The sequence below is a fragment of the Hypomesus nipponensis genome, chromosome 9 (assembly GCF_054491055.1).
Source record: "Hypomesus nipponensis isolate SF chromosome 9, ASM5449105v1, whole genome shotgun sequence".
Taxonomy (NCBI): domain Eukaryota; kingdom Metazoa; phylum Chordata; class Actinopteri; order Osmeriformes; family Osmeridae; genus Hypomesus; species Hypomesus nipponensis.
In genome coordinates, this window is record NC_140369.1 from 5,946,208 (window position 1) to 5,971,539 (window position 25,332).

Here is a 25,332-nt window from a genome sequence, read left to right on the forward strand (position 1 = left end):
TGACATTACGACAAAAGGGGGGATGTTTAACTTAACTGGCAACCTTGACGTCAACACGTGGGATGAAGGAAGGAGCTTACGCATACATGCTTGCTTGCTTGCGAGGCCACGCATCTTGGATAGCAAGGTAAAGTATTAGTGATTTGAATCTAACATCAATTTGATATCTTCCTTTGTACGATCTTTATGGTAATATGGAGTATGAAGCAGTGGCATCAAGCTTTTACTCTGTTTGCTTAGTAGGGTAACGTTACTCCTGTGAAGTTTAGATGACTCGCAATCAAACTTGAGACATGTGGCTAACCGTTAGCTGGTAAACGTCAACTCAACTCGCTACCTAGCTATAGTAGCTTCATTTTAGCATTATATGTGCGGATTTGTTGCTGTTTAGAAAGTTACGGTCAGTGACTAGTCTCTCAGTACTGCTATATTGTCAGTTGAGCTAGATGTATGTAGTATATTTAGCTAGCAAGATAGGTAGATAGAAGTCAACGCTCGTTATAGCTACTATAGCTAACAGGCTAACACTTTCTCTTCTACAGTGTCAGAAAAAACTCACCCAAAATATCATCGCAAGACACCTGTAAGACCCCACCATGGCTGTAAGAGCATCATTCGAAAAGAACAACGAAATAGGCTGCTTCGCAAAGCTGACCAACACATACTGTCTGGTGGCCATTGGTGGATCAGAGAATTTCTACAGGTGAGTAATGGATCTCATAAAGATGAACTCACTTCCATAAACATGGCTGTCTTTAAAGCGTATTTAACCGTTTATCTAGAGAGCAGTAGCTAGAACACACAAACATGTTCCTGGTTGCAAGTGTATAACTCGGATTATGAACACACCCAGCTCTCATACTGTCCATAAGTTGAGTGCAATATTACATGTGTTATTACAACCACTCCAAGCTGCATGTGGTTAGGAATTGGTTACTGCTGTTATACTGACTTGTGGTCTGTATCTCCCCCCTTCCCGCAGTGTGTTTGAAGGGGAGCTATCGGAGACCATCCCAGTGGTCCACGCCTCCATAGCAGGTTGTAGGATTATCGGGAGAATGTGTGTGGGTGAGTACACAACGTCAGGAGCTGTCTAGACTCCAGTAAGACCTCAAAACAATTAGGAAAAACACTCAAATGTAGCACTTGTGGAAAAAGCTTGAATTTAGGCACCAATCCCTTCCTGCCTCACAGTATCTGTAGGGTGGGTTCTCCAGGTATGACCCTCTAACACAGTCTCCTCTCTGTGTTCCCTCCCCCAGGGAACCGCCATGGGCTTCTGGTGCCCAACAACACGACAGACCAGGAGCTGCAGCATATCAGGAACTGCCTGCCTGACTCAGTTCGCATCCAGCGAGTTGAGGAGAGACTGTCCGCCCTGGGCAACGTCATCGCCTGCAATGACTATGTAGCCCTGGTCCACCCAGACCTCGACAGGGTAAAAGAAAGACACACATACAGCAGCTGTAGTGTGGTATAAACACACATACACTAACACACAGTAAGAGTCAGATTGACTGGACATTACCTTTCTATCATATTGGGAGCACACTCTCCTGATGCTCCTCTTGTCTGAGTACATTTCCCATGCTCCCATGCAGGAAACTGAGGAGATACTGGCAGACAGTCTGAAGGTGGAGGTCTTCCGCCAGACAGTGGCCGAGCAAGTCTTGGTGGGAAGCTACTGTACCTTCAGCAACCAGGGAGGCTTGGTCCACCCCAAGACCTCTATAGAGGACCAGGATGAGTTGTCCTCACTTCTGCAAGTTCCCCTGGTGGTGAGGATCTTCTGACAAAACATAAGGGGTGGGCATTAATGGGGTTAGAGAGAGTTAACTTTGTGGGATTACTTTGTTCCATCCAAGGAAACGGTCTGTTAGCAGAACTGTTGGCACTGTAAGAATACCTTGAGACAGAGTATGTTCCTGAACACGGGAAGGCAGTGTTAAGGTTGGGTATATCCTCTACTCTCCTTCCCTGTGCTCCCCCCAGGCTGGTACAGTGAACCGTGGTAGTGAAGTCATTGCAGCGGGGATGGTGGTGAACGACTGGTGTGCCTTCTGCGGCCTGGACACCACCAGCACAGAGCTGTCTGTCATAGAGAGTGTGTTCCGTCTCAGTGAGGCTCCGCCCAGCGCCATTGCCACCACGATGAGAGACTCTCTGATTGACAGGTCAGTTTCAAGACACCCACAAGCAGAATGTTGATGGAAGTCCATGATTTCAATAGGTTGTTGAAAGAGAACAGCCGTACAGGTAGCCTGTCTCACCTAACATCTTTTCTCCCCCCCCCCCCCCCTCCCTCTCCACAGCCTGACTTAAGCGCTGTGTCTCCTGTCAGTCCATCCTACCACAGAAGGGGAGAGTCCTGCGAGGCAACAAGAGATATCCGTCAGAAGATTCTCCTACTAAACACCCCTCCCCCTACTTTACATCTCTTCCTCCCTTCCTCCCACCTGACTTTCACTCTCTTCCTTTACACCTTCCCATTTCCTCCTTCTCGGTTCAGCTTCAAGGGGTTGGAGAGCACCGGTGGCCTGGTGGAATCCTTATACTTAAAGGAACATTACGCTTCAAAAAACTGGTTTTACCAATAGCCCTTTCAGACTGAAAGTGCCTTAAAAACTCTTGTTTTGTCGTGTGGTTCCTGTGTAACTTTGTATGATAACAGAAGTATTGTAACTTGCATTGAACTGACCATGTTAAATAAAAGGCTTTTTAGTGAAGAGTAAAGGTCCACTCATGTTAAAGCATTGAAGGCAGGTTTTCACTTCCTGGTTTCCAGCCAAAAGTAACTACATCTGCAGCAGGACAGCATTCCAAACCAACTTAATAGGATATGAGATGGGACAAGAGTCATACTTAAGTAGGAAAAGTCCATTTAGTGTTGTCTTTGTGTCATTGTCTATTGCAACAAATCAAGCCTATACAGGGTAACATAAAAATGAACATGGATGAAATTTGGAGGAAGATGCTATGCTCTGCTTTACTTGTCTTGTATAATTAAACTGATATAGCCCGCTGCTCTGTTTTGGTCTTTCAGTAAATGGAAATTTGTCAAATAATTAATTTTTCAATTAGATAATACCAGCATGTAAGGAGTTTGTTTGGTGTTTTGAGATGGTTGTTATGCACATCCTGGACTCTAGAGCCATCTGGTGGTGGTAGATGAGGATTGGACTTCATGATTTGATCCATTGACTCAAACCTAAGTAAGAACAAAGCCATTACATTTTCCAAGGCAACATCTTTATTGGCAAATGCTTAAAATAATGTAGCAATGTTGCTATGTACACTCCTTGAATTAGTTACAATATCAGAATTTTCAAATAAACACACTTTGTAACAGAGTTGATAACATATGATGGATTATACATACACTTGTTTCATACATAAACATTTCTTTCTGTTTTTGGTTTGGACAAGTCTAAAAAGATTGGTAATTAAATAAAGTTAAAAACAACTATAACTATTGCTTAATTAAAAAACACAAGTTGTGGAAAACATGCAAGGTGTGTAGTGTTTCACGCCCTGCTAGTTCCCCAAGTCATTTCACCCAAAAGCAGACACACACACACCTACATACATACATACACACATGTACATATTGTGTACTACAGGGAAGAAAAAAAATACAGTACATACAAAATGAATAGATGTTATACAGTCATTTCTAAATTCAATGCCGAGTCTTCTTATATTTCTTTTTAATTTATAATGTGCAAATAAGCGTACTTGTTCCTACATTATATACTAGTTAACTCTTTACTCTACCAACTAATGTAACAACACACACCATATCCCTAGCAGAGCATTGTGCAGATTAGCCCCCAGCACCAATATTACCCAGCTAGCGAGGTCAGGCCTGGCCCAGAAACCAGGAGGGGGCCTGTTTTGCAGCCTGGGTCATCCCAGTTTGGCTGAGTTTCTGCTTTGACAACTGTGAGTCACATACTCTGCCAAGCCTGGCAACCCATTGTTACAAAACATGCATCGCTAACCCCAAGTTACTTTTGCCCTGGACTTTAGATCTGAGGAAACGAGATTGGATGAAGCAAGGCAATAGCAACTCCATCTTGCCCTTCTATAGACCTATTGAAACAGCCACCAATCTGGTGAACGTCCGTAAATCCTGAGACAGTAACAAGAGGATGTTTCTGGGCCGGGCCTAGATATCCTCGGGAATGGGAATTGCTAGAAACGAACACCTTCCATCTGATTCCCCATACTAGCTGATTGACTACAGATGGTGAAGGCTGTGTGGAGAGAAACAGAAGAGATGTCAGTAAACTAAGAACAACACTGTCCTAGCTTATTAATGAGTGAATAGTGTTCAATGGTGGCTTATATTTAGCGTAGCATCTCTCAGGACTTGAACGCACTACATACTGTGGGTTACCTTGGTGGATTTTATAGCTGTCTGTTAACACACAGGGGGAAACCTCAGCTGATATATAACCCTCTAGTCTAGGGAAGGCCGACCACATTGAGGACGACACTATTTTAAAACGACCAAATACAAAACTCAAAACGGGATCGATACAAAACAAATGTAGTGTCTGGGTGAAAATCTATTTACAAACCCCTAGCCATGTGAGGTGCTATGATTATAGCCGCAGGTCCTGGTAATGAGAGTATGACAACAAAGTAAAAAGCGAGGAAAGGACCACTATGTCAAGACCTGTGGGACTGATCTTCCAGGAGCACCTCTAACTAGCCCTACTACACAGAGCAGGGGCACTGGGATGGGAGGTCAGGAACCAGGGGGGTGGGGCCAAGGGATGGGGAATCCGGATGTTGATTGGGGGAATAGGGGATGGGAACTCAAGTGATGTTTATCTATGATCCTTATTGAATAAACCCAGTGGGCGCATATTTCTTTCTCTCCTCTTCTTCTCAGATTCCCCTCTCATCCCCCCTTCCTCATCCTCTTCCTCCCTAGCAGCCGAAGGTCTCCTGGGAGGCGTACACCATGTATAGGAAGCCGTCTTCGTCTCTCTCCTGCTCGTAGATCTCAGAAATGGGGGTAGACACGCTCACCATGCTGTGCTGGTTCACCAACAGGAAGAAGGCCTGGGTGGGGTTCAGCTGCAGGCGGCGCCTGGGTAAGATAGAGAGAGACACAGAGAGAGAGACAGTGAAATAATGCACCTGATCTCCCCCACCCTGAAAGTTGTTCCTTCTATAAACACATGATGCAAGACCTGGGCAGTCACTGGGACAGCCATATATAGACCCTCTCTGACAGGAGACAGACAGGCAGTCACATTAAACCCACTCTGCACTTCTGGAATCAATAGTAAAACGTATGGGCTGTATATGAGAACATTTATATGCTGTCAAGTTTAACCAGCGAGCACTAAGCCAACACCACAATCCTTGCACTTCTCAGATTCCCTTAAATCTGCACGGTGGGGCTTCTGGGTTCAAGTGAGCAAGAAGTCTTGAATGTTCCCTGAGGCCACAGGTTCAGTGCATGCACTTATTCTTGGCTAATCACCCCCTGCCCCTCCACTACCCTGCAGTGACACGTCAGAGAAGTAAACAAACTGGTCAACATGACACTGGGAGACAGGCACAGTACACCGTGCCTAAGGCATGTTTGCACTTCCCAGGCATGCTGAGAACATTGTTACTTGTCATTTGCACTACTGTATATTGATATTGTCCTACCTGATTCAGAATGTTGTATCTGCTACTATAACAGCCCCCCCCCCCCAAGGATCAATACAGTGCTTCTCTTCTCATACTGTGTGTTTCTATGTTATCCAGGCCAAATGATTTGTGGTTATTTAGTTAGCTCACCTGATAATCTTGACCAGCTCGCTCATGTTAACATGGTCAGGAACCAGGAACTTGGTCTTGTCCAACACAGGAAGCTGCTTCTCCCCCTTGTACCGCTCAATGATCACCTGGAGAGATGCATGACACATGAGCACACAAAGATACTGGGTAATGCTGACCACAAACAGAAGTATCATAGTGTGTGTCTTGTCTGTTGACTTGAGCATGGCCTTGACTGTCGCTCTATCTTTCCCTTTGTTTCCCTGTCTGTAACACTGTTGCGCTACTTGTCTCCACAGCTCTGTCTGTGCTTGTTAGCAGTCCTCTGCTATCCACCAGGAACAGTTCACACCTCAGCAGAGGGAATGTGTAGCTCGAGTGTGAACCAGACTTCTTACTGTAATCACTTTAGTGGGACTGAACCTGAGAGAGGCTTTCAGGAGCCATCAGGCAAACTCCTTATTGAGAAGGAATCTCATTTGATCATCCAATGAGACTAAAGAGATGGAGTTCTCAATTAGAGTTTAAATGACTGATTCAACTATCTCAAATACTTGGGGGAGTGGATGATTTTGGTTTGCTAGGGCCAGAATCAAGGGGACCTTAAGTGGAAACGTAGAATATCTTTACACTGAGATACTACAGTGTAACAGAGGTAGGAGGAGAATTGAGGTATACTGTATTCATTGTGTGAACAGGAATGACCTGCGAGTCAGGGTTAGTGATAGACTTACTGGGATCTTGTTGGGGTGCTGGTCGCGGATCTGCTGCACCTCCTTGCAGCGATCAGCTGCAGATGACAAAGACAGATGATTGATGAATGACTCAAACACCTGTTTGTTACGTACTCTGATCAATGTAGACATGCCAACATGCAGATACAGTCTACTATGCAATTGTAAACAATGTTAGGCTGAGAGATATAACAACCCCACCATATTTAACTTCAGTTTGACTTTACTGTATGTCTCAAATGTGTATTTCTTTGTTACTTTTGCGTTGTTTCCATTGATTTTTACGTAGAATTTCTAGGGGAAAAAAGCCAATCGTACTTGGTTCCCGTACAGCCCAAGCTAAAGCTCAGATTGATTTGAGGAACAGCTATGAATTGTTCCACTGTTGTGGTCTTGGTGGGCTACTATTGGGCAATTAATGACCTGTTTAAGTCCTACGTCTGAACGCAACATTACAGTACTGAGCAAACCTTTTTTATAAGAATGTGTTAAGGGTCACTGTGCCAAACTGACTAGAGGTAATTGTCTGAAATGTTTGATAGCTGCGCTACAACAGGATCATCGGATACCTTTGTGAATGTAACTCATTATTTCAACGCAATCCAATAAAGTACTTTAAACAAAATAAAAAAGTTGATACCTTATCATCAACACGTCACTTACACCAGTTATGTTTTCTGATCGGTATTTTTCCTAACTTGTTCAGATTATGCAACGGCCTGTTTTTAGCTCCTCCTTTTCCACGCCCCATCATCATATTGTGTATCATATTACAATATAATTCACTGAACACGTGTACTGTGTACAATGTGTCAGCATAATTTATTTTCTCCTATTACTCACAAAGATAGCTGGACAAGTGGGCTTTTTATCCCAACAATATATCATTTTAATTCGCCCTTGTCACTGTTGATTTGGGATTTAGACAGGTCATTTACATTTTTAGAGATCCCTACAGATACATGAAATCAGTTTATGACAATGCAACAACTTTAACAGCTGCTGGTGGTTGGCTAGTACTTAGCTATGCCAACCCTCCCAAGCTATCTGCCAAAACAGAACATAATTACAAGCAGGCCCATTTGACATCAACTATTGCTTCCAAATTTTCATCGCTAACTTTGCCAACAGTGGCTGGATATCCGAACAGCAGCAAGACAAAAGTGACCTTTGATTATGTGTGCAAAATTAAAGCTAGCTAACTACAGTAGTTATCGGCCACTTGATGGCAAGGTAAACAAATAGTTTACAGTTGCTAGCTAGCGCCTGCGGGTTCACTCTACAGTATCGCCAAGAAACATACTTACCAAATGTCCTTCTTTGTTTGAAAGGTCTGTCAGATGGCATTTCTGTCGAATGTATTATGACAATCTAAAAAATATAAACGTTTATCTTGTAACTAAAGCTGATAATGTCGAAAGAAGACTTCTTTGTTTTCTTCAGGTCTGATCTAGTCAAGTTGTTATGTGCTAGTCTCGCCAGACTGATCAGTTTGCTGGCTGTACCAGTTATGGTTGCCAGGTTCACAGCAACATCCCACCATCGGGGTGTGTCAAAACTCCATAATTTAGTGTTTCTCATATTGGCCTAAGCCCTGGTTTCAATTAAATGACTACACGTGTTTTTGACATCAGTGATAGTTATATGACACAGGAAAACAGTAAAAACATTTCACCAACTGTTTGTGGTTTACCCTTGCGATGAATTAGGACGTTTTGTTTAGTAATCTATGACGAAACCTGGCAACCCTCAAATCAGATCTACACCCGTCGAACACATCTTTAAGTGTGCGTGCTGTACTTCAGTCTTCAGTACTACCTACACTAATCATAAACGGTTCTATTCCCGTGTCTGCCATCTAGACATTCACGCACCAGTTTTACAACTACTGTTTTATTCCATTCTAACATGATTCTTTCAACAATCACAGTAGGATCCATTTAAATGTTTTAATGGCCTTGCAAAATATCAACATAAAACTCAGAGACATCCAGAGCAGATGTTTAGTAGTGTAATAATATGCTGCTCATCATGCTGCATGCTGCTTAACATTTTACAAAGAGATACACTGTTCAAATAGTGGCAACTGACAGGGGAACAATTGTAAACAACATAAATAAATAAAAATATTCTTGAAATGAAATCTTTTTATATGGACATTCTGTTGTTGTGTGTGTATGTCCACTTAAGAATAGAAGCAAGGGGAACATCAGAACTGGAATGATGATAGGTACCAAGCATACAGTATTAATATGTCCTAGGGTCACACTTCTGGTCTATATATATACAGTCACCCATCAAAATACAGATAGCAGTCTTTATAGATTCATTTAGTTTCTACCGGGGTCTTCATCGTCCCTCAAGCGCTTGGGGAACGTCATATAATTCAGCTAAAAAGTAAAGACTGAACACTCATTTGGCCTTTAAAAACAAACCAGAAGCACATAAAAGGCTGGCACGGTCCTCTCAGTCCGATGGGTTTTGAATGACAATCAAAAAATAGTCCTTGTCTGTCGAGCAAAAGCACAAATACAACACAAGTTTTAACAAAGAATACTCATGGACAAGATTATGTTTATTCAGCTACTGCCATGTCCTGCAGATCCTTACCTGGTGCGATCATAATCTCGTTCTTCTTGGAGCGGATGCGGAGGAAAGTAAGGTCATTCTGAGGGTCGATGTCTCTGATCGTCCCCCTTGCCTTCATCACCAGCTGGTGGATCAGGCCTGCATATTGGACTGTACTGGTGTTGTCCATGGTGGTCTTGATAGGGATGCCTGGTTATCGAGGGAGAGATGGCACAGGCGATGACTAAATGCCTCCTTTACTGACAGCGCTTTAACAAAAGAACGGGTGTGATGTGGAGTTTGTGTGAGGCGAACTCACTTGTTCTTGATTGCGATATGTATTATTGAATGTTTAATCAATCAAATGTGGGCTAACTATTTTCTGGATGTGCCCCGTGACTTTACAGTTACAATCAAGCATTTGTGTTATGTACGACCGCCTAGCTAGCTGGATTTCTACGTTTGGTATAGTTTTAGGCTACCTTCAGCATTGACGATAATGATTCCTTGAACTCCTTTCTGGCCCTGAATTCGCTTGAGTGTCTCCTCGACCTCGGCCTAGAAGCGGTGTTAGAAAAGATTACACAAAAGGGTTTTTTTGCAATGTTTTTGTTTACATCGCTAGCAAATATGATTGATACAGCGTTGCTACTTCTCAGCAGTAGCTATGTTTCATAATAATAAAACAAAGTCTGATTCAACTAGCTAGTCATATGTGTAGACTGTGTGTATGCCGTCGGTTTTACATTGATATGTGAATAATCCTCCAAGTTTGTTAATTTCGAGACAATCTAAACTATTTGCAAGTGGCACTAAGATAGCTAGCATGGCTATGGATGTTATGGCAACGCCCTAGCTAAGCTAACAAGGAACGTTAGCAATCAAATAGTTTGTTGTGAACAAGATGGCTAGTAGCTAGCCTAGGTCAATAAAGCATTGTTGTAAAACAAAGGCAATCAAATCTTACTTATCTAACTAGCAAATACATACCATTTTAGTGGTGAGGATTGAACTACCGTTTAGCCAAGCACCAATAAGTATACTAGTTTAGCTTCGTCTTGTTCGGCAACTAAGCGGCTACCTTGCTAGCTGTCAATCTGTGCCACGGAAGAGATTACTGCAACGATAACATCCGGCGTGACTCTTGCATGACGCGGTTTAAAGGGAATATTTCAAAAAGGCTCCAACAAATTTCAGTTGTTTATACATTTGTAAACTGTTCTATGTACCTCAGTGTGATTATCTGAATACTTTGTACTTTTTCGAGCAAAAAAAAGAACAAAAAAGGCTCCAACAAGTCAGGAAGGTTGACATGAAAAACACAAGTAGTTGCCATATCCCTTTATTAATAACATAATCATAGTAAATTGACACAGTCGAATCTTTAGATAGATCGACAAATCTTCCCCCCAAAATCTATCCAGCAGCAAATATTCCCAGTGAAATCAGTTTCCAGTTCCACAGTGTCTGACTCTCTTCTTCTCTCTTCTCTAGAATGGCCTTTATTTATTGCAATGGCCATCAACATAACGGTGTCTAATTAAATTTACCCCGTGTACTCCACTTTCAACATGTCTGTGTCCTTGTTTCAAGGGGTTATGCTCCGTCTGCTGAAGTGACAGTTGTTAACATTTATCAGAATTCAGAAGAGCATTGTGAGGGCACAGGACATGCCTCTAGTCAAAAGTTCATCCTTCTACGTTTTCACTGTGCCACACAAGTTAACCAGGGGTAGTGAGACTGGCCATGGTGGTCTTCATCTTATCCCTGGCAACCGCATAGCGCTTTATAATCTGTCGTACATGCTCCTCTTCCTCACGCTGGAGGATCCGAAGGAAATTGCACAGTTCTGGAAGGCTGAACGCATCCCACTGTGGGAGAGAACAATTATTATTTCAGGGTAGAGCATTATTTGAGCTATTTGAGTTCTTAATTCTTTTCTGTTGTTTTTTTCGATGTTGGAACCCTTACATTGACCTCTCCCGTCTCGTTTTCTTTCAGCACCAGACTGAGGACTTTCTCACTGGGTCCAGCACAAAGACGCAGATGCAGTGGGCACTCTTCATCAGGTAGCTTACGCAGGTATACTGGGAAGTACAAGGGGGAATGAAAGAGAAAAGTGAAGAGAAAAGACGGATAGTTGCTCCGCATCAAAATCTCCGCCGAAAATAGTTTAAATTATTTGTCATAATTTAGCTCTGCATCTGCTTTACCTGCATTAGGCTACAGAGCACTTTGTGGAGGTGGCCTTACCCTGATTCTGCCGCTCACTGCGCTCAAACAGTGCAAACTTGGCTGGGTTGTCTACCACAGTGAATTTGTTGAGCAATGCTTCTATGACCTCTCGTGCTCGTGTATGGGAGCTTATGTGCAGATGCTTGGCCGTATCTCTAGGGAGGTAAAAAGATGTCCGCCGCTTCGCGTCGTCCTCCTGTGGTCCTCCCTCATGTGCTACGCTGGGTTTCTGAGGAGGTGGGAGGGACACGGGCCGGGCCAGTTTAAACTGCACCTTAATGAAGCCGGTGTATGTTCCGTCTCTGTCCTGGAAGAGAGAAGATGCACTGCGTGGATGTATGCATGATTTGAATAATGATGTCATCGGAACTGAAACCCCAATAAACTGAGGTTAAGGTGTGTTTAGGGTTGAGTATCTATTTGCATGTAACTAAGCCATTGAAAACATTGTGTGTATTAGCATGGGAGATGTTGGAATGGAGGATGGAGAAGCTGGTAAAAAAGATACTGAACATAGATAATTACTCACAAGCACCATGTAGAGATTGCTGTTGATCTGAGCATTGTATTCCTTCACTTTTTGCTGAATTGCACTGACAGTCAACTCTTGTTTCCCCCAGTCAATTTGTTCATCCTAAAGAAAGAGATAAGGTGTCATTTAAATAATACAATACCCCAAGCAACTCACTTGCAACTTAGTTCTTAACTCTTAGAGCTAAGTTGAGACATTTTCAAAAACCATGTAAAATTGTAAATTCATCAGGACTTTACTTAATGCAACCAAACTATAAAGTAGCTATTTTTTATTGCAAAATATTTAAAAAATGCAATTTTCTCTCTCACCCTCTCTTTCTCTATCTCTCTCACACACACGACAGCACAGCCAACACACAGCATGAAATACTTTGTAACCTACAAATATTTGAAAAAGCTGTGGGTGTTTCAATCACTCTGAAGCTATCAGATGCAGATGAATACTTTATAATGATAGGTTTGGCAGAGACTCTTTGGCCAGATCATACCAAGATCTCATCATGCTCAAAACAAACACAAGCCTATACAGGGGGTGTAATAGTCCTTTTTTACCCATTATTAATTACATTTAGTCTACACCTTGAGTCACATAATTGGGAGCTGTGATGGTATACAGTCACTTTTACAGCCAAATTAGAATATAGGCTTTTTTTATTAAGCACATAAAAGAAAATATATAAACATCACATAATTCAATAAACTCAAAATGTCTTAAAATCATCCAAGAAAAAAACACAACAGGCAATAAAAGCATGCTGCCCTTGCGACACTATAGATCTTCTTCATCTTCTATAATGAGCTCCCATCTTATATTATAAATCAGAAGAAAATGGTCCAGATGAATGGTGGTGTACAATCTTTAGTCTCACCGTGTTTCTTTTTGCTTTGAGAAAGAAGGAAGTGCGTGCAGTGAAAAACTGCTCCAGCTCAGAGTCCGAGTCTTCTGACTCTTGACTACTGTATCCGCTACTAGTAGAGCTACCCCAGGTAATCTCAAAAGACATGTTTAGAAGAGAAACAGGCAAACCCCCTTGTGATGAATCTACCTAGGCTACGTTTTCACATCCTTCCCTGTCCATCTCAAAATGGTAAATTCTGTTCTTGCTGCAATGCAACTTCATGTGAATCAACCTAGGCCTTTGTGCCCCTCCCAGGCCATAAAAGACTGAAGAACCTATCAGAATCAACATTTACAGCCCTATTCTCTCCCCAAGGGCCCGTATCATGACTGCAAGCCCCTATTGTTTTCTTTTGCAATGTCCAGGTCAACTCATCTGTCCAACTAGAGGAGAGAAAGCAGACCCCAGCCAACTTCGGCCCTGCACAAACCTTTGATTGGGCCTACTGCCAGGCTACTGTTTAAAACATTTATATTGAATGACCTATAGAATCCTTTTAAGGGATAACAAATAGAGTACACAATGATAATTAATGGATTGTCAGCATTGTCTTTATACTTTCATGAGGTATGCATGTTATTGATATAGATTGTCTTTGATATTTTGTTGGTCAGGATACCAGATGACCTGTCCCACCCCCAGGCATCCTGAATGTGGTGACCCTTCTGCATGACAGACAGCTGCTAGAGAAAGGCCAATAAAATCAGTTTTGAGCATATGGCACACAGAGGCTGGTCTCCAGAAGCCATTAGATTGTTAGTGCCCATCTCCATAACCCCACCCCCCTCTCAGCCGGGTCAGCCCAAGCCTTTATGGGGCCCTAAGCAGAATTGATTAGGGGGCCCCTCTGAGTCGCTTTAAAAATAAATTACATTCAACTGTAACTTAATGTGCTCTTGGGGGCCCTCTGGTGGCCGCGGGGGCCCTAAGCAGCCGCTTAGTTCGCTTATACTTTGGGCCGGCCCTGCCTCTCAGCCTTACAGAGTAGGAACTGCATGCACACACAACCACACACACAGTAAGAGAAAAAGTCAGTCAGACTGTTGCTGCACAGTCTTGTTTTATATATCTTACCACATTAGTATCAGTCTCTATTGTGTCTTCAGAAACGTCTGTTTGGTCAGTCAAGATCCAACTCTCTGTGCTGCAGTCCAACTGGATTAGTGGCAGACAGCGATAGTGACAGGTATATCTGCAGTCTTCAGTAGAGAGAAAAAGAGAGCATAAACACTGAATTTATGACAGTACTCTAATTTGTTATTTCAAAGAAGAAGAAGAAAAAGCTTTCTCACTGGCAATGAAAATTTTGTTCTCACAGCATTCCTATAGAGTTCAGGGCCGACAAAGAAAGCAGTGCCCTCTGCTGTTCAGTTTCTGCTATGTTTCTGAACCCATGTGGAGGATCAACTCTTAATCCTTAAACAGACGCAGCTTTGAATAGATTGGACACAAGGTTGAGTATTTCTGTATCTCTGTTCTTTCAGTTTCTGGACAGGCACCCTAATGTTATTCAGTCAAAAACAGGTTTTCCATGGAAATTCTCCAGATATGTGTTCCCATGACCTAGTTGGGTGCTTTAAAAACATGAAGCTTCCTGCTGATAGGGTCATTATCTGTGACAAGTTTATCCTGATTGGCTGACAGCAAACGTATTTAGCTTCCGTATCATAGCTATACTGCACACACGTTTGCTTCACACAAAATACCCTCAAAGGACATTCCATTTGAAACAGCTCAACACACACACACATTTAGTTGAAAATCTTGGAAAGCGACATTAGAAGAATATAACTTACTGTCACAGCGTAAGCTCTGTTTGTAAAGACCCCAGATAAATTCTCCACATAAATCACACCAGGTGAGTTGGGTGTGGCTGCAAGGCTGGAAATCATGTCCCTTCCCAGTCTCCCCTATAGACCATGTTGCACCTTCAACTCTGACACTGTCTCCCACCAGCCGGACGGCCTGGGATGGTCTGGGCCTCTCTGGAGCTCTCACTTGCCGTGGGGTTAGAGGTGCTGCTGGAGGCCGGGTGGCAGGAGCTGCAAGCTCAATACGGTCATTTAGGCTAAGGTCCTTCAGCTCAATCAGCTCACACTTTGACATCCTGTTCCCAGAACAGAGACTGGCATGGCATTTGACCACTCACTGCCTAACTTTAAAGTTACACGTCGTACTATGGCACCGACTGGCAATGTATGAGCACATGTCAACATCCTAGGGTCTTCATACACTCAGATGAGATGACGTCAGTTGCACCCTATGAGTCTTGATTCAGTCCATGCCCACTTTTAGGTGAAGCGCTGTAAAAGGAGTCACAGTCGTCAGGCACCACCCAGATCATAAGGTGTCAAGTGTCTATAAATTACTTTCACTTATGAACAATACTTTGTTACTAAACTTAATCCGCACCATTATTAACAAATTGATAATAACCTTATTATATATTTGAATTCAACACTGTAACGTCCTGTCATTGAAATATCGAATTTGAAAAACAATAGCTTAATGTTTGTTAGTCGAAGCCAGGATTCATAAGATTATATTAAAATGTGGGGCAAGATGACTAGTTTAATCCCGAACAAGCTAAAGCTTATCTATTGCTTTTGCGTTATGAATCCAGACATAATAATTCTGCCAAAGGAATTTACCTATTATATGTCACACTTGTCTTGTTGTGGCCTTGTTATTTTTCCTTTACGTACCTTAACTTTCAATTGAATTAAGAACAAACGATGCTAGTGTGTTTCGTTGTGGATTGTTTGTTGTGTTTGTTTTGAAATAACCGTTTTAAAAGTGGTTTATTTGTTTCAGAAATAATCTATACACATTTTCTGTTGGGTTCCTAAACTTTCTTTGCCCCTCTTCGAAACCCCATTAAATGACTTGAATCTTAATGAGCGCATACCTCTTAAATTGGGTCACAGTTTGCAATCCAGGATACGAAACTCCCAGAGCCTATTTAAATACTTGCGCTTTTGTTTTGAGCACATCATCGACATGCGTAATTACATACCTCTATGCCACACCAAAAGTTTACACACAAGGCTTCAATTTCTAAATAATAATTTATATCATAAAAACGTCACCATAAAATTAATCGTTGCTCTTGTTTTACCGGTGTTTGAACATCCAAGTATGGCCGGTGTCATAACAATCACGGTCACGGCGAGAGTTGTAATGGCGAGAGTTGTAATAACATTTACATTGATCTTGAAAGATATCGATTGCACTTTACCTCTGATGGTGCTTAGCTCCTCGTGATTGTTAAGCGTTGGATGCTATCTGGACAGTGAACCTTCATCAATTCGTTTATTACCCTCAGCAAATTGCTAAACACTCATGCGCCTCGTTTTTGCGCATGCACATTTGTAACCATCGGATTACTGCCCTAATCCCATATTTAAACTGTTCTATTTCACGAAGATCCAGTAGACGACTTCAACTCCTATCATACGCACCATGCCCAAAATAATTGACAATGTATTATTCAAAAATTCTCTGTTAAGAATCTGACTGCCTGTTCCAGAAATCACCAATTCTCTACTTGGTGATTTCTGGAACGGCAATGTGGCAGTTTTTGCTTGTTTAGTGTCAAATACACTGAAATTTTAATCTATTCGTCGAAACTGAAGTCTTGATTGCGTATTGCCAGTTGCGCGATTTGGTTTATTGATTTGCTCTGTTCATACAACATTAATAGAACATTTTATAAATAGCCTACCATATGGCCTGGCCAGTGGCAATATTGCCGAGCTTTTGACACACATTTTAATCTAATTGTCCAATCCCGAGTATTTTCCATTTCACAATTGAAAGGGGAATGTTTCTCTGATACACTGTTTCCAATGGGTGCCTATGCCTATAAAACAATAGAAACTTAAACTGCTTTTAATTCCAGTTTTTTTTTTTTTTTTTTTTTCAGTTTTGATTTCATTTGTGTTTTCAAAACTTCATCTTGTGTGCCTTCTATATATGTGCAGGTTTAACAAACTTTGTCAACATAGTAAAGCGGAAATCTCGTCATAAAGCTATCAGGGGAAAGAGAGAGAGAGAGAGAGAGAGAGAGAGAGAGAGAGAGAGAGAGAGAGAGAGAGAGAGAGAGAGACTCTAAACGTCAACATTGTCGTTCATGACAATTATCGCCATTATCATTGCCAAATTCAATTTGTTGTTTGATCTTTCATAAACATTATGGCTGGAACTAAAATATTTTTGAACTATTTATCTATGTGGGATCTGAAATGTTGGGCCATAATATTAGGCAAAACTAGTTAGCCTTCATGCCTAATCATTTTTACCTGTGTAGAAGGAGGTCATAAACAATGAAGAATGTGACCTGTCTAGGCACGAGTCACACGACACGATTGTTTGGAAGGAATTGGAGCACAATGACAAACGAAAAGAAGAACGTTGTTTTGTTTTACTTGTTGGCTTTGGAATGGGTGGTGTTGCAGGCAGTAAGCAATGAACGAGACATAACAACGCTAAGGAAGTGCAATTACAACATGCGCTGTGCACACAGAGCGTCCCTCTGTGCAGAATGCTGTGTGTATTCTTCTGAGAATAATTTGAAACATTCCACTGTTAATTATCCTAGCCTGCTCGCTCTTTACTGACTCTAATGTGTCATTTTGTAAAACACAGGCTAAAATGTCACCTGTGGTATTTATTGTTTGGGATGGCGTGATTTTGTAGATGCTATTTAATTCCATTGATTCAATATTTCTATGCGGGTTCCAGAAATAGGAGGGGACGAAGATGGGGTGTAGTATCAGACTCTCACCGCAGGGGTGCTGTTGGAATACCCTAGCTCCCATAGTCGTAGACACGTTGAATGACGGAAATTGAATAACGTGAAGAAGAGGCCGTGAGTTCACTTCCTGCATGATTCCACGTGCAAATCAACTTCAGCACAGCTAGCCCAACGAGTCCAAACAGCAACATGAAACGTCCAAGTAAGTTGTTCAGATAATTCGTTTGGTGCTTTTTCTTGTTACATTGGTAACTCAGTTTATACACCATAACAATAATAGTATTTATGACTGGGTATCAGTACCAAAATACATTTTTTTCTTTAATATGTAGCAAACAAAATGTGGCTGCATTGATAGAGCGACCTACCACGTATCTCGTTAGCCATATGTAATGGCATTCTTAATTTGACATTTCATGTTTTTCAGAGTTAAAGAGAGCAAGCAAACGTGTTTCTTGCTCTAAACGTTACAAAATACAGAAAAAGGTAAGCCCGTAACTTTTTTTTTTTTTTATCACTTTTTGCGTAGCTAGCATATTGAGCATGCTGCATCGAACAATCAGTACAGTAAGCTACAACCTAGCGTTAAATAACCACCGGAGATTAAAACCATTGCGTCAAGTTCTGGCGTTTGCACCGAAAAGTCAGCACCTTAGGATATTTAATAGGCTACGCTACTTCACTAATAAATGCTTGTAGGTAGCAGAAATAGCTGTTATATGGTAAAGGAAATTTGCCTTCTGCGTTCCATTAGGTTCGGGAGCATAACAGAAAACTGAAAAAAGATGCTAAAAAGAAAGGCGTGAGCAATCGAGTGAAAAAGGATCCAGGAGTCCCCAACATCGCCCCATTCAAAGAGGAAGTTCTGAGAGAGGCAGAACTGAGAAGGTTGAAGGTGAAGTCAACATAATATCTTAGTTCTGGAACAGAACGCATTCAACACGTTTTACCAGATCATAATATTTTCTCACATATGTATGTTGTCTGCATTGTGACCACACAAACTAAATTGTCCTGTGGCTTTCCTGTAACAGCTTGAAGCAGAAAAGGAAAAAAAGAAAGTTGTCAAACAAGAAAGAGCTAAGAAGAGAAAGAAGGAAAGAGAGACTGGTGTTGGTGATGCTGACAAAGTCAAAAGAGCACGGAAGGTAAAGATGTACAGTTATTTTCTAATGTAATTCAACACATTTTCCTAGCCCAATGCCAATTTTATGTATTTACTCTTCAGGAAAAGATAGGGAAAAAGCTGGCTGAGAAGGGTGTTGTCACACCCACAAAGAAGTATCTGCGTTCAGAATTGAATAAGGTAAGGAAGCCTCCGAAACTCATTGCATTAATATTTACTCTTGGCCTTGTGAAAACCTGCCATGTTAAAATCAAAACTGTAACTTGTGTATGAATTCATCAAACAAACCTTATTATGAAATGTGTGTTGCTTTCTCCAGGTAATTGATGCGTCTGATGTCATCGTTGAAATCTTGGATGCCAGAGATCCCCTGGGTTGCCGGTGCCCTCAACTTGAGGAGGCCGTGCTTAAGAGGGAAGGAAACAAGAAACTTATGTTCCTGTTAAATAAAATAGGTAAATAACACAAGCTTGTATTTCATGAATCCATTAAGCTTCAGTTGATTTTTGCCAGGTAGGTTTGTTAAGATATCGTGGAGTAAAGTGACACAAATTCCCAATCCTCAGATCTTGTACCTAAAGAAAATGTTCAGAAGTGGCTGCAGTGTCTACAGCTTGAGTTTCCTACTGTGGTATTCAAGGCATCCACACTGCTTCGGGACAAAACAGTGGTAAGTACATCACGTGTATAAATGTCCTTGGCAAATCTATATTTACTGTCTGCTGTAGTTGTACTACAATGTATTTATAGAGATGCATGGTTCAAATAAATTCTTTGGGTCACGATTCGATTAACAAACGAATCACAATTTTTTCAGAGATTAAATGATCATCCCAATCGATTCACATTTGTGAATCGATCCGAATCGCTAGCAGACTGAATCGCGATTAAAATATTAATCCATTTTTTTTCCCCCCACCCCTTGTGTGTTCTCAGCAAGAGAAGAAGAGCCGAATGGCATCAGCAAACGGAGTAGTGGACCACACTAAGGGGGTAGCTTGTTTCGGCAGCAGCTGTCTTCTCCAGTTGCTAGGGGAACACGCAAGAAGCCGAGAGAATGAAAGCACGCTGAAAGTAGGCGTAGTTGGTAAGTGTTTGTGTTCAGTCCAACTGATCGAAATGATCCGCTTTCAACCCACAGCCAATGATCAGTGCTGTATGCTCCTCATGAACATGTTTGTCGTGTGAAAATGTAATTCATATCAAGATTTGTCCATTTTTTTATTATCCCATTTTGTGCTTTGCTTCTGCAGGATTCCCCAATGTTGGAAAAAGCAGTCTTATTAACAGCCTGAAAGGCATGCGGGCTTGTAACGTAGGATTCGAGAGAGGAATCACAAAGTGAGTTCCACTTTAATTTGTGTGGTTGACTGGTCATGCTGCTATCATATGTTCCTATTTTGGTACTAAGAGCGTTTGTGTGCTTGTATCATGTTCCTTATTGTGCAAGGAGACAAAGCAATCATGATGAAGTTGATGATCTGACAAGACCGTGGAGTTTCATTTCAATCCAACACTGAGCTTTATTGCATAATGTTGGAATTTCTGTCTGAAACCTGTTTTACCTTATAAATAATATTTTTACTCATTGTTTCTCGACAGGAGTATGCAAGAGGTGCACATAGCCAAAAACATAAAGATGGTTGACAGCCCGGGGATAGTGGCGTCTCCTTCCAACCCGCCTGCATCCATGGCATTGAGAAGCCTCCAGGTGGAGGAGAAGGAGGAGGATGTCCTGGAAGCTGTCAGGACTTTGTTAAAACAATGCAACAAAGAACAGGTGAGATGTCCGCTCTAACATGAGCAGGTTCCTACTGCCTGCTGCTCTGCAGTTTACTACACGTTTGTCTCTTTAGCACATTCATTCAACCTCTTTTTGATATTTCTTTCAGATTATGCTCCAGTACAACGTCCCAGACTTCAGAAACTCCTTGGAGTTTTTAACTCTCTTTGCCAAGAAACGTGGTTATCTGCAGAAGGGCGGTGTTCCAAACACACAGGAGGCTGCCGTGACCTTCCTCAGTGATTGGACGGGGTGAGTGCTGTCTCATGGATCTGCCTTGATCACGTCAATCCATTTGTCAGCTTGGAAATGAGGACAATAACGCAAGTCTCGAGTTTAAAGTGAAGACTTCTAATCCAACTCTGATCCAAATGCTGTGACAAATTCCTAAATCTTAACATGTTTCCCTTGTGAAAGAGTGCAATACATGACCCATATCCGTAACTTTTATTGCTCTCATCTGTGTTCATAGAGCAAAGCTGAGCTACCACTGCAAAGCCAATGACAAGGCCATCCTCCCCCCTTACCTCACTGATGCCATAGTGACTGAGATGCAGAAGGGTTGGGACCTTAACATGCTGAGGAAGGGCAATGAGGAGACTATGAGAAGTATGTTTGTTTACTTTAAAAAAAAATCAAATTTACTCTCAGATCTAACAAGTGGACTAGTCAGTCAATTATGCTCAAGTGTAGTGACAGACACTCGATCTCTCCTATGCCAGGTGTGAAGTTCCCTAACCAGGCAAGCAGCATTGGTTTCACCTCCAAAGGCCCCACTGCAGGTATCCTGACTGAAGGAGACATCCCTGAGGAAAGACCAGCAGCTGGGAAACCTGAGGAGGATGTAGTGGACATGGAAGAAGGATGTGACAAGAAATTGGTAGCTAAATTATACGTTTCTAATGACGGGATGTCAGTGTCATACTGCAGAGGTTTACTAGCATGGAAATGAGGATAACAAGTAAAGCACTGAGAACTTTTGAAGACTTCTAATCCAACTCTGATCCAAATGCTGTACCTGATTGACAACTAAGAGTTATTTTCAGAGAACACCATTTGATCATAACCTGTAATTACAGCCCAAAGATAAACCTGAGGAGATGGGAGAAATTGAGATTTCAAAGGAAGAAGAGCCAGCAACTGGTAAGTTTAAGTACAGACGTAAGCCACTACATACTGGATCAAAATAACTGTTCAAATGCTTACATGTTGATCCTCTCTGCAGAAAAACCAGTGAAGGTGAAGTTCCTGTTGGCTCCGGTCACCATAGACCCCACTTCTGTGAAGACGAATGACGCATATGACTTCAACACTGATTTTAATTGAACATTAATTATGTTTTGTGTTTGTGATGTCAAGTCTTTCCCCATATTTCATTACTGGTAAACAACCTTAATGTAAAACCTCAGTTTACCCACCAATTTACTAGTGAAGTACTTCTATACTTTAAGTAGTATAGAGGTGTTTTGTTAATATGGATTGTTGTATATAGTCTGAACACACAAATAAATATCCTGTCTTAGAATGACTTACAGTGGTAATTTATATGGATAATCTAAACTACAGAACTAAGTGTAAAATACATAATTGAAGCAGCAGAAAATTGCAAATGTTTTTATTTAGTCTTGTGCAAAGGACACCTTAAAAATATTTACATCAGTATTTGCAGCTTACAAACAGGCAGGTAAAACTGTTTACTTAACTGTGAAGGTTGAAAATTGACCTGTGATGTGCAAAATAAGCTTATACCAGATCAAGAAGTGGTTTGTAGTAAAATACTCAAAATGGAGGTAATTGTGAGGACACTGACACTACCATTGTGCAACTGGAAAGGTATAGTGACCTTCCACATCAAGTTGAGTAAGAACAGGCAGACGTAGCATTTAAGGTGTTCTTGAGGAAGGCAAAAAATACAGGTTCAGTTCCTGAGGTGGCTTCCTGGGAACCTGCTGGGATGGACAACTTTACTGCTGAGACACTTGCTCCAGTCTACTCATGTTTCCTGATTGGGTGAAATTTCCCGGTAGGATCTGGAATATACCACTTGTTCCATATGTCGGAAAATGAAGATGTCCTGCCCCAGGGTTTATAATGTCCGTTCCAATGAAGGAGCTTGGCAGCTTTCACAAACTGGGGGGAGTAGCGGTTTCCAGCACCAGTTGCTCCTGTAAGTAGAATACAAAGTTGTGTAAAACACGCACATTGTACATTACAACAGGTGTTTCACAGGTGTTTCATTTTCTTGGACACTGCTTACCAAGATGCCTGACATGCCACATGGGGTCGATGGGGGAGTAGTGTTTGTAGAAGACGATGAGTAGAGGTGGGGTGGTGATGCTGTCTGCCAGGGTCTTACTGTACAGATCCTCACTGGTAGGAGGCAATAGAAAATACACTGATTACGTAGATGTCTCCAAATAAACAACCATAGTGATTCTTTCTAAAGGGTTATTTGTATTATACTGTAGTTCCCTGCTTATCTTTTCATACTAATATGAGATTATGCATACAGAGCGATTGTCTCAGGCTATCTGGCCAGCAGACTTCCTCATTCCCAACATTCCCCATAAAACTTTTCACTTCATTACAACCTCAGTAACTTACTGTGCATTGAGCTCCATCCAGTGTTCCAGCTGACTGGTGATGTTTTGGTGCTTCCATTCAGTCAGGTTAGCTAGGATTACACCGGGGTTGAAGGAACAAGTATTGGCTCTCATTGCCAGCTTTTTAATGGAATCCTTCTTGAAATCCAGAAAGCCAAGGTAATTAATCTAAGAGAAATATAATTATTTTAGACACTGCCCTACCACAAAGAAAATATACCACACGTCATGTGTTTTATACTGACATAACCAACATTTTTATTTGACGTGTGCTTGTTAAAAGCACCCGTGCATACCTGGTTTCCAGCCCCTCGGATGATGCCCTTGGAGGATGCAGAATCACAATCGTCTGAGAAGGCAGCTGCATGGCCTGATTTCAGGTTCATGTCGAACAATTCTTTGATATCTCCTGGAAAATACACCCCGGATCAATAGTGAACATCTATTCCTCTGCATGTCCCGGAATAGAGAATCAAAGCATGTTCTTACCAGCAATCACTATCATTTGGGAAACGGTACCGGAACTTATTGTTATGAAAACAAATGCAATACATTATTAGAATACCTACCTTGTACAATAACATCGTCATCCAAATAAATTGCTTTTTCTGCGTCAGGTGCCAACGTAGGCATGTAAAATCGGGAGAACGTCAACTAAAAAAACAACAAAGGGGATGCCAACCCATTAGGATAATCAGCAACAGTGTTTTTAAAAGAATACTTATGGTAAGGGGATTTGTGAGACTGGGGACTGGGAAATCACTTACTGGTTTTAGAGATTTCATCCTCTCAGGATCTTCGGGAATCTTCAAAGCATGAATATAGGCATCGAATACAATAATCTTATGTTTGGCACTGTTTAGCGAGGTCTTGCTCAGCCACAGCCTGATAATAAGGGTAAAAAAGTGGCATCATAAAGTTATGTCATCTGCTGAACTGTTCATGTTTAAAAAACTGAATGAAAATCTGAATCATACTTTAGGTGATCCACTGTGTCGTTCATAGTCACAATGTAGAAAACAACATTAGACTTGGTGTTCTGGTAGATGCTATTCATGGCTGCCATGGCAGCACCCACTCTCTCTTGAGCTGCAGTGATGACCACTGGGATCTCCTCCCCAGTTCGGCCAGGATCTAGCCTAAGATTTGGGGAGAACTCAGCCTCAAAAGGAAGAACCACACCGGGGACTGCATCTGTCAAGAAGGAAACGTTAAGCATCAAGAATCAACACGTTTGGGGAGGAGTGAACAGTCCAATATACTTTGGTCCAAGTCTACGTTATCTTACTACTAGGCCTACTGTTGGATTTCACTCTCAACCAAAAGAAAAGTCCTAAAAATGTATACATTAGGGGTGAGGGGGGGAAATCTAAAATCACAAAATCATGTAATATATATATATATACAGACACTATATATATATATATATATATGGGGGGGGGGGGGGGTAATAATTGTGAATCGATTTTTAATCGATTAGTGACCCCAAGAATCGAATCGTGAGGTACCCAAAAAATCTATACATCTAAAAATATTTGTATGTTAGCAGGCTAGGCTATACCTGGATTCTCTCTCCTCAAAAAGTCATTGAGATGTAGAAGATTTCTTTGCACAATGATCAGGAAGGCGACTGCTAAGAGCACAAGAAGGGCCACGTTCACTGAGAAATAAATTCACAAAGAAAAGGATTAAAAACATCAGCGATCACAGCTGTGTTGCAGACGCCTCTACAACTAGCGGATATTCGTTAATCGTTGCATCTCGGAGTAATTCATAAATTCTTTAATTAAAATGCATGCAGTGATGTACTTACCTCTCCGCAGTGTCATGTTAATGACCTCATGAGCTCTCCTTACCAAGCTGATAAAAAGAAAGAAAAGTAACAATGACCAATTTGACCAGATAGTTAGAAAACGTGGTAAGATTCGAGGCCAGAATATTGCGCGTCAACCACACTGCAAGTCTTAAACTGGAATAACTTTATGCATCTACATTTTAAAAAGAGATACATATAGTGTTTCAATAATACATTTCTCGTGAGATCAATTGCACGGCAAACCCACCCTCCAAACTACTCTACATCAAAGCCTGAATGCCAGCTCAACATCAACAAGTCGAATGTCCCGTTACCTCAAATGGCCCACAGAATGTCTTTGAATGTGCCTGTATTCAAGATAAAATCGAAACAATTAAAACACAATTCTCCACAAAGTTTTCTACAAATTCTAGGCATTAGAATCAATTGCTACAATATTTTGGACGTTTCCGAAAAAGAAAGGGAATAAAAGTAGGGTAAAACTGCGCATCTGT

At 41.5% G+C, this 25,332-nt stretch overlaps 6 protein-coding genes and 2 non-coding genes across 10 annotated transcripts; 4 read left to right on the forward strand and 4 right to left on the reverse strand.

The window, feature by feature from the left end:
* Nucleotides 1-30: 30 nt before the first annotated feature.
* Nucleotides 31-3,023, forward strand: eif6 (eukaryotic translation initiation factor 6). Its single transcript, XM_084704118.1, has 7 exons — nucleotides 31-127; nucleotides 543-703; nucleotides 983-1,068; nucleotides 1,263-1,438; nucleotides 1,602-1,778; nucleotides 1,993-2,174; nucleotides 2,313-3,023. Exons 2-7 carry the CDS (start codon nucleotides 597-599, stop codon nucleotides 2,320-2,322), a joined length of 738 nt encoding a protein of 245 aa, XP_084560244.1. The 5' UTR covers nucleotides 31-127; nucleotides 543-596; the 3' UTR covers nucleotides 2,323-3,023.
* A 204-nt stretch (nucleotides 3,024-3,227) lies between these two features.
* On the reverse strand, nucleotides 3,228-8,013 carry map1lc3a (microtubule-associated protein 1 light chain 3 alpha). Its single transcript, XM_084704121.1, has 4 exons — nucleotides 7,826-8,013; nucleotides 6,519-6,574; nucleotides 5,806-5,912; nucleotides 3,228-5,101 (listed from the first exon to the last, which is right to left on the reverse strand). Exons 1-4 carry the CDS (start codon nucleotides 7,863-7,865, stop codon nucleotides 4,939-4,941), a joined length of 366 nt encoding a protein of 121 aa, XP_084560247.1. The 5' UTR covers nucleotides 7,866-8,013; the 3' UTR covers nucleotides 3,228-4,938.
* A 440-nt stretch (nucleotides 8,014-8,453) lies between these two features.
* dynlrb1 (dynein, light chain, roadblock-type 1) lies at nucleotides 8,454-10,224 on the reverse strand. Its single transcript, XM_084704123.1, has 4 exons — nucleotides 10,077-10,224; nucleotides 9,569-9,644; nucleotides 9,129-9,296; nucleotides 8,454-9,028 (listed from the first exon to the last, which is right to left on the reverse strand). Exons 1-4 carry the CDS (start codon nucleotides 10,077-10,079, stop codon nucleotides 8,985-8,987), a joined length of 291 nt encoding a protein of 96 aa, XP_084560249.1. The 5' UTR covers nucleotides 10,080-10,224; the 3' UTR covers nucleotides 8,454-8,984.
* Nucleotides 10,225-10,344: 120 nt separating this feature from the next.
* Nucleotides 10,345-14,860, reverse strand: LOC146272533 (ras association domain-containing protein 1-like). The gene is made up of 6 exons (XM_084704124.1): nucleotides 14,551-14,860; nucleotides 13,829-13,953; nucleotides 11,851-11,955; nucleotides 11,340-11,628; nucleotides 11,058-11,173; nucleotides 10,345-10,957 (listed from the first exon to the last, which is right to left on the reverse strand). Exons 1-6 carry the CDS (start codon nucleotides 14,858-14,860, stop codon nucleotides 10,808-10,810), a joined length of 1,095 nt encoding a protein of 364 aa, XP_084560250.1. The 3' UTR covers nucleotides 10,345-10,807.
* A 2,729-nt stretch (nucleotides 14,861-17,589) lies between these two features.
* gnl3 (G protein nucleolar 3) lies at nucleotides 17,590-21,947 on the forward strand. Its single transcript, XM_084704111.1, has 15 exons — nucleotides 17,590-17,712; nucleotides 17,938-17,996; nucleotides 18,265-18,405; nucleotides 18,545-18,658; nucleotides 18,739-18,816; nucleotides 18,956-19,091; nucleotides 19,203-19,306; nucleotides 19,573-19,723; nucleotides 19,890-19,977; nucleotides 20,239-20,416; nucleotides 20,529-20,671; nucleotides 20,892-21,028; nucleotides 21,142-21,299; nucleotides 21,499-21,562; nucleotides 21,645-21,947. The coding sequence occupies exons 1-15, from the start codon at nucleotides 17,700-17,702 to the stop codon at nucleotides 21,743-21,745; spliced, it is 1,665 nt and encodes a 554-aa protein (XP_084560237.1). The 5' UTR covers nucleotides 17,590-17,699; the 3' UTR covers nucleotides 21,746-21,947.
* Nucleotides 20,724-20,798, forward strand: LOC146272535 (small nucleolar RNA SNORD19). Its single transcript, XR_014767039.1, has one exon. It is a non-coding gene; the product is annotated as a small nucleolar RNA SNORD19 (small nucleolar RNA).
* LOC146272536 (small nucleolar RNA SNORD19) lies at nucleotides 21,363-21,436 on the forward strand. The gene has a single exon (XR_014767037.1). It is a non-coding gene; the product is annotated as a small nucleolar RNA SNORD19 (small nucleolar RNA).
* A 71-nt stretch (nucleotides 21,948-22,018) lies between the features above and the next one.
* On the reverse strand, nucleotides 22,019-25,177 carry glt8d1 (glycosyltransferase 8 domain containing 1). Of its 3 annotated transcripts, none has more exons than XM_084704114.1 (10): nucleotides 25,153-25,177; nucleotides 24,836-24,882; nucleotides 24,584-24,682; nucleotides 24,000-24,216; nucleotides 23,790-23,907; nucleotides 23,592-23,676; nucleotides 23,319-23,431; nucleotides 23,024-23,190; nucleotides 22,677-22,789; nucleotides 22,019-22,584 (listed from the first exon to the last, which is right to left on the reverse strand). In XM_084704114.1, exons 2-10 carry the CDS (start codon nucleotides 24,849-24,851, stop codon nucleotides 22,409-22,411), a joined length of 1,104 nt encoding a protein of 367 aa, XP_084560240.1. In that variant the 5' UTR covers nucleotides 24,852-24,882; nucleotides 25,153-25,177; the 3' UTR covers nucleotides 22,019-22,408. The 3 variants fall into 3 exon arrangements, with proteins under 3 accessions (XP_084560240.1, XP_084560239.1, XP_084560241.1); XM_084704113.1 differs by having other exon boundaries at nucleotides 25,086-25,176; XM_084704115.1 differs by lacking the exon at nucleotides 25,153-25,177 and adding an exon at nucleotides 25,052-25,087.
* Between the last annotated feature and the right edge of the window lie 155 nt (nucleotides 25,178-25,332).